Raw genomic sequence first — 6,953 nt, forward strand, 5'->3', positions numbered from 1 at the left:
CAGCGATAAAATAAAGTTTCTATGATTTAATGAAAAGAATTTTTGATAAGTTGATTAATCCTGTATAATGTATTAACGTAATTAGGAATAAAAATTAGACTTTCTTAATTTTTTAAAAAATATCTTTTTTAAATAAGCTACTTGAGAATAAGCCAATCATATAATAATTTTTTTTCTCTCAAAAATTTTTTCCAAAGATTTAATTTGTAAAATAATATAAAATATTACTATTATTATTTACAGTAGATAATATAAATGTCACTATTATTATTTACAGTAGATTAAGAAAGTATCTACTGTCGTACCATAAACGAGATATATATATATATATATTTATTTATTTATTTATTTATTTATTTATTTATATATGCACTAAAGGATGGTAAATATATATATATTACTAAAGGATGGTTTATTTAATACAAAAAAGAACAATTGTCCGGTTTATCCTAGTTAGTCAACGATTAAATCTATTTACATACATTATCACATCATATTGTTTTTTGCCATTGTTACTTTTAAATTGCCTACGTACATACATAGATGTCGTTCTAATCAAATGCACGCTTTCAAACTGAACCCCGGCAAGTAACCTTAAAACGACACAAGTGATAGTAATTCTACATTCACTCGTAGAAATTCGACTGATATTTATTAATAATGACGCTCGATAATTCATGGCATGTGATCAAAACTGCTGCTGCAGAAAATAAGCACGAATTAGTGTTGTCTGGCCCATCAATTTCTGAATTGATTCAAAAAAGAGGTATTGATAAGTCTTTGTTTAACCTGCAGCACTTGAATTACTTGAATATTACGCAGACATGTTTGCAAGAAATATCAGAAGAAATAGGACAATTACAAAATTTGACGACACTGGTATTGCATTCGAACGAAATTTCGAAAATACCTGGTACAATCGAGAAATTGGAAAAACTAAAGATCCTCGATTGCTCTAGAAACATATTAACGTCTTTACCAGATGAAATCGGTAATCTTCCACAGTTAACAACTATGAATTTGAATTCAAATCTTCTGACATCCTTACCGACGCAAATTAAAAATGTTAAGTTGACTGTTCTGGATCTTTCAAACAACCAGTTTGAAGTTTTTCCTGACGTATGTTATTCAGAATTGACTCATCTCACTGAAATCTATGTTAATGGAAATCTAATAAAAGAAATTCCTGTGACTATAAATCAACTTCCATCCTTAAAAATAGTAAATGTTGCAAGCAATCTGATTTCAGGTAATCCTTCTTTGAGTAAAAAAAAGAAATCTTATACTAGAATATTGATTTAATTATTATTTTTATCGCCACAGTCATCCCAGGTGAGATAGCTGATTGTAACAAGCTTAAAGAACTTGATTTAAAGGGAAACCCATTGATCGACAAAAGATTATCAAAGTTAGTCGACCAGTGCCATAGTAAACAGGTATTAGAATATATCAAGTTACATTGTCGTAAACAAGATGGTTCTATCAATACCAAATCAAAAAAAGGAAAGAAAGTACAAAAATTATCAGAGAGTGAAAATAATGCTAATATAATGGATGATTTGACACACACGTTGAAAGTATTAAAAGTAACAAATGACACGCCAGTAATTAAAATTACAAAATATGTAAAAAATATCAGACCATATATTGCAGCTTGTATTGTTAGAAATATGAGTTTTACAGAGGATACTTTCAAAAAATTTATTCAACTTCAAACTAAATTACACGATGGTATATGTGAAAAAAGAAATGCAGCTACTATTGCTACACATGACTTAAAATTAATTACTCCTGGTAAATATAACAGAAAAACAATTTTGTATATATAAAACTACATTCTGATAATATCATATTTAATGTTTATAGGGGACTTAACATACACAGCGAAACTACCAAATGAATTAGAAATAAAACCGTTAATGCGTAATAAAGTTTATACTGGTTCTGCATTGTTTCAACAATTACAAACTGAAGCTGATAATTTAAGAAAAGAAAAGAAACGCAACGTATATTCTGGTATTCACAAATATCTGTATCTGTTAGAAGGTAAACCTATGTTTCCTTGTTTATTAGATGCTTCAGAACAAGTTATATCATTCCCACCAATAACAAACAGTGATATTACAAAAATGTCAATGAATACTCAAGCAATGCTAATAGAAGTAACTAGTGCTGCGTCATATCAGATTTGCAGGTAACATAATTTATTAATAACAATTAATATTTGCTTTTCATCTTAATTAGTTCTATTAGATAAAAAGCAAATCTATTAATACAAAATTTAAATATTATATGAGCATAATTACATTATAACATAATTTTCTTTTTGTTGTTAGAAATATATTAGACCAATTCTTAAAAGAAATAATTACCCTTGGTTTGGGATGTCTGTCAGAACAAGAAAATGCTTCGACTTATAATAAATTAGTTGTAGAACAAGTAAAGGTAGTAGATATGGAAGGTAATATGAAATTACTGTATCCTTCAAGAGTAGATTTAAATTTTGCAGAAAATTTCATAACTGTATTACGTGAGATATAAATTATTGTGAACAGTTTAATCATTCCTTAATTTTGGTCTAATCTGTGTTTTGTCTGTGTGTTTTTTTGTATTTTTTCTGTATTAATATTATAAATTGTTCATTTCATACTATATGATAACATTAAGATTAGTAACTGAAGTATGCAACGAACATAACATTTGCATATTTTATACAGAACTGTTTTGCTATATACCAATATACAACAATATTGTAGTCAATATTTTTATACTGAAATTTGAGACTATGTGATAATAATAACAATAAATGTTCAATATTATAAAACTCAGAAATCGAGAAATAAACATAAAAAAAATATAGCATTCATATTTCAACATTTTATTCCTTCAAAAATTTATTGTATTGATTTACACAATACATTATGAAAACATAACATGAATAAAAATATAAGCTTTAAAACATAATCGAAAATATTAATTTACATATTAAAAGTATTATACTCGCGTTTTCAGACTAAAATATTCGTAACTACTATTAGCTTTTACAAGAAAATTGAAGTGTGAAAATCACAGTCATCATTCATTACTATATATCGTATAATCTGAAGTTTAATCTATACTTTTATATAGGATATTTAAAATTAACTTGAACAGGATACGATGGTTAGCCGCAAATTCAAAAGCGGATAAAAACCCGCCATTTTACAGGCAGCTGACGACATTGGCGCTGTCGTGTCGCGAATCATCCCATAGTAAGCCGGTGAAGAATTCTCATCTGTTTTTATAAATATTGTACTTTGTTTCGTGTATTTCAATGCAGTGTAAACTATAAACATTGCCCAAGTGAGACGTTTTTGTTCATATTATTAAGCGTAGTTGGTGAAAGTTTCATTTCAGAGTATTTAACGACAAGAAGAAATTCGCTCGAATTTTCTGAACTTTCCAACATGCGCGAATGTTTGAAGTGTTAACATGGCGCCGAAACATGACTGGGCATGATGGGGGAATGAGAACGAAATTTTTGAGGTTAGTTGATCATTTTGTCATTTAAGTAATGTCGTATATTGTAAATTTGTAGTACAATTAGCCGCATTAACTTATTGGACATCATAATAGAGACGTATATTGCAGATATTTTTTAGAATTTTGTTATTATTGAAGAAAACACGTGTCACATTGTATAATTTATCTGTTGTTTCTATAATGATTTAGCAGAACGTATTGATAGTAATAATAGCTACGTTATAAATATCACGTTGAACAAATGATATTTATACATATATATTTATATATATATGTATGTGTGTGTATGTTGATATTGTATTGATTTATTTTTTTTATAAATTTTTCCGTAGAAGTAGTAAATTACATATATTGATGTAATATTTTAGACATTTCTATGTTACTTTTTATTTGACCTTTAACTATCGCTTTCATATAAATTTTTTAACGTGATTAATAATCATTTACTTTTTTACGAAAACTTGGTAAATCTTTACAATAAATAAAAATCTTTGTAACAACAGATAAATTAACACATATGATGAAAAAATACGTTTATATATGTAATTATAAATATCTAATGATAATTAATTTTAATATATGTTAAACTGATATGATTTGTGCTATATCCTTTATTCATATATAATATTGATATGATGTGCTTATAATATTTTGTATTAATAATTATGGTACAATAAAGATAATGTTAATATTACATAAGAGACAAAAATATTTATTAAATATTTTCTTTGAATTATATACATTTTTTGCTTCATTTATACATTACAGACACATAATGCTTAATGAACTATGAAGTACAAGAAAAATGTAACACTACAATATACAATATACATATAAAATTATAATATATTAAATATATTTTTAATAGATTACATTAAAATATTTAAAAACCAATATTTAGTATATTTATAGATATACTAATGCTATTCTAAAAAAACAACTTTTCAAAAGATCATTGAATTTTATGCATCACACAAAAATATATTTATTAAATAGAAAAATATAATGAGATCTATTGTACTGATATTTGTTTAAATATCTTAGACTTTTAACTATTCTGGAATATAACATATAATATTTATAATATGCTTGTTATTATTAAAATAGAAATTCAATAATGACTAGCATCATATATCTACTTTATGTTAAAATAATTTGATTTTTAACTTCAAATGTGATACATTTAATTAGATCAACTGACACAAATATAATTGTATATAAGTTAGGAAGATCATTCAATCACATTTATTTTGATTAAATATTTAATAAACTTAATTTACTTTTAAACGCTCTTGTCTTTCCTTGAGATCAATAATGCTTAAATTAATGCAGGATACATATCCATGTAACAATGAGATACCAGCTTTGATAAATGCTATAGGTGCAGAAAGATACATTACCAACTTAAATAAACTTATACCAAGAACTGAAATAAGAATACAAATTATACAATATTCATCATCACATCCAATATTAGTAAAATATATATATATATAAGAAATAATAACTTACAAGTAGGTCCTTGGGTAAAGTAAAGAAGATATAATGCAGCATAAAAGGCTTCATTACCAGCACACATAATAAATAAGACTGTACGATTAGTATAATACATTCTCATAATTGAATTTTCAGACATATCAATAAATTTGTGACTTGTCTTCCCTTGCAAAAGTGATCTATAATATGTTTTCTTATATTTTTGTATGGTGACAATATTAAATACATCTGAATAAAGTTTGTTCTTACGTGTGCAAGTATATCCAATGGCAACTAATGTCAATGGCCATGCTTAATTGAAACCAGAATGAATATGATGGATAAAACATACACAATGTAGCTAAAAGACACATGGTACCAATACGATCAGTCAACTGATCTAACATACCACCAAATTTGGTACTTTGGTTAAAATATCTTGCTGCATGACCATCCACTGCATCTAATAGTGCACTAATAATGTAACACCATGATGCAATAACATGGTTAGTTGTCATAAAATAAAAAGATATAATAGCCAAAATCACTCTGCCATAGCCTGTTAATATATATATATACATATTTATTATTATTTATTATTATTATTATCATTAATTATATCATCTTTATATCTTTTTTAATTTATTATAGTTTTAATAATGTTAATATATTTATAACATATATCCTTGTCTTAGCAACTGAATAACTTTTATTTTTATTTCAAATATAGTGAATAGTTACATAAAACCAGTCTTTAAATCACTATAGATCAATATAGGAAGTCTTAAAAGTGCAATGCTTTTAGTCTTTTTTGTATTATATTCTCTATAGCCAATAAACTTTATATTTTTTAACACATAAAATATAAAAAGAAAAATAATATTTAATCATTATAAAAACCAGTTATATATCAGAAGTGATAAATTCATGTAAATATGTATTGTATCAATCTGTTCGTTAATATAACAAATTTAAGATTATAAAACATGTGTTGCAATAAAAGAAAATCGTCCAAGATAAATATTTTTAAGATAGTATTTTACTTATCAAAATAATTTTTTTAAAGATAAAAATAATTCTCTTTTTCTCAATTTCCAATCTTTACCATTTTTTTTTTTTTTTCCATATTAAGAAATGCATTACACAAGCAACATTGCTAACTACTTGATAACATAAAGTATAAATAAATTTTTTTGTAATTATTTTAGTTTTAAAAAGTATTCACATAATATTTTTGTGTATAAAAAATTGAAAATTAGATTCAAATTGTCATAAGAATGTTAGAATTAAAATTCTATTTACCAATAATGTTGGGCACAAACAAGAAAATATTCTCAGATTCCGTCATTTTGCCGCTTCTAATTATTCCACTAGTAATAGAACTCGTTATCTGTAACTGAATGTAAAAATTTGTCTGACATACACGCTCGTTTATGTTAAATACAACGTTTCTTACGTTTAAATTATAAATTTTACAATTAACCACACTTGTACATACCGTCTGTATTACTGTAGAATGGAAAATAAGGAGTTATAACGTCAATGGATTACTAGAATCGACAGTCGTATTCGAGATTCGAGATATATCGATCCTTGATGACGCACATATAGCAGTCACACAAGTACAATAGTGTTGTACCTATTAATGTTTTCACCCGTATTTATTTGCTATATATGACGTTATAAATAAAAAAGGACACAATTTTTATAAAATACATTTCTTATTTAACTATATAACATTGAGAGCGAGAAATATTATATTTTTGTTTTAATTTTCTTTGTTGTAATTAAATTAAAAGCATCCGAATAAATTTGAACGACAATGTGATATATTATTTTCTAAAATAATAACGATTTGTTTTAGATGATTCACTTCAAATTTTTTCAATGAAGACTATTTTAAATACGTAAAAAAAAAAAATCGTAGTTGTGAAAAAGATGTCTTGACACGTAGT

At 25.5% G+C, this 6,953-nt stretch overlaps 2 protein-coding genes across 4 annotated transcripts; one reads left to right on the forward strand and one right to left on the reverse strand.

Annotated features, from left to right (window-relative positions):
* Positions 1-540: 540 nt before the first annotated feature.
* Positions 541-3,346, forward strand: LOC122531461 (leucine-rich repeat-containing protein 47-like). The gene is made up of 4 exons (XM_043659400.1): positions 541-1,249; positions 1,324-1,794; positions 1,867-2,194; positions 2,337-3,346. The coding sequence occupies exons 1-4, from the start codon at positions 661-663 to the stop codon at positions 2,539-2,541; spliced, it is 1,593 nt and encodes a 530-aa protein (XP_043515335.1). The 5' UTR covers positions 541-660; the 3' UTR covers positions 2,542-3,346.
* An 872-nt stretch (positions 3,347-4,218) lies between these two features.
* Positions 4,219-6,609, reverse strand: LOC122531462 (CDP-diacylglycerol--inositol 3-phosphatidyltransferase). 3 transcript variants are annotated; one of them, XM_043659402.1, is made up of 5 exons: positions 6,499-6,609; positions 6,301-6,404; positions 5,269-5,557; positions 5,035-5,198; positions 4,219-4,948 (listed from the first exon to the last, which is right to left on the reverse strand). In XM_043659402.1, exons 2-5 carry the CDS (start codon positions 6,344-6,346, stop codon positions 4,794-4,796), a joined length of 654 nt encoding a protein of 217 aa, XP_043515337.1. In that variant the 5' UTR covers positions 6,347-6,404; positions 6,499-6,609; the 3' UTR covers positions 4,219-4,793. The 3 variants fall into 3 exon arrangements, with proteins under 3 accessions (XP_043515337.1, XP_043515336.1, XP_043515338.1); XM_043659401.1 differs by having other exon boundaries at positions 6,301-6,394; positions 6,497-6,594; XM_043659403.1 differs by lacking the exon at positions 6,499-6,609 and adding an exon at positions 6,455-6,476 and having other exon boundaries at positions 6,301-6,394.
* Positions 6,610-6,953: the final 344 nt, after the last annotated feature.

The sequence above is a fragment of the Frieseomelitta varia genome, unplaced genomic scaffold (genome assembly GCF_011392965.1).
Source record: "Frieseomelitta varia isolate USP_RPSP 00005682 unplaced genomic scaffold, Fvar_1.2 scaffold_40, whole genome shotgun sequence".
NCBI classification, from domain to species: domain Eukaryota; kingdom Metazoa; phylum Arthropoda; class Insecta; order Hymenoptera; family Apidae; genus Frieseomelitta; species Frieseomelitta varia.

Excerpts from the sequence above, each read along its gene's own strand:
- LOC122531461 (XM_043659400.1), top strand. The coding sequence starts at position 661 with ATGACGCTCGATAATTCATGGCATGTGATCAAAACTGCTGCTGCAGAA. Across the intron at positions 1,250-1,323 it reads TGCAAGCAATCTGATTTCAG|TCATCCCAGGTGAGATAGCT; the intron begins GTAATCCTTCTT and ends TTATCGCCACAG. Across the intron at positions 2,195-2,336 it reads GCGTCATATCAGATTTGCAG|AAATATATTAGACCAATTCT; the intron begins GTAACATAATTT and ends TTTTGTTGTTAG.
- LOC122531462 (XM_043659402.1), bottom strand. The coding sequence starts at position 6,346 with ATGACGGAATCTGAGAATATTTTCTTGTTTGTGCCCAACATTATTG. Across the intron at positions 5,558-6,300 it reads GTTTGTGCCCAACATTATTG|GCTATGGCAGAGTGATTTTG; the intron begins GTAAATAGAATT and ends ATATATTAACAG. Across the intron at positions 4,949-5,034 it reads CTTTACCCAAGGACCTACTT|TTCTTGGTATAAGTTTATTT; the intron begins GTAAGTTATTAT and ends TTCTTATTTCAG.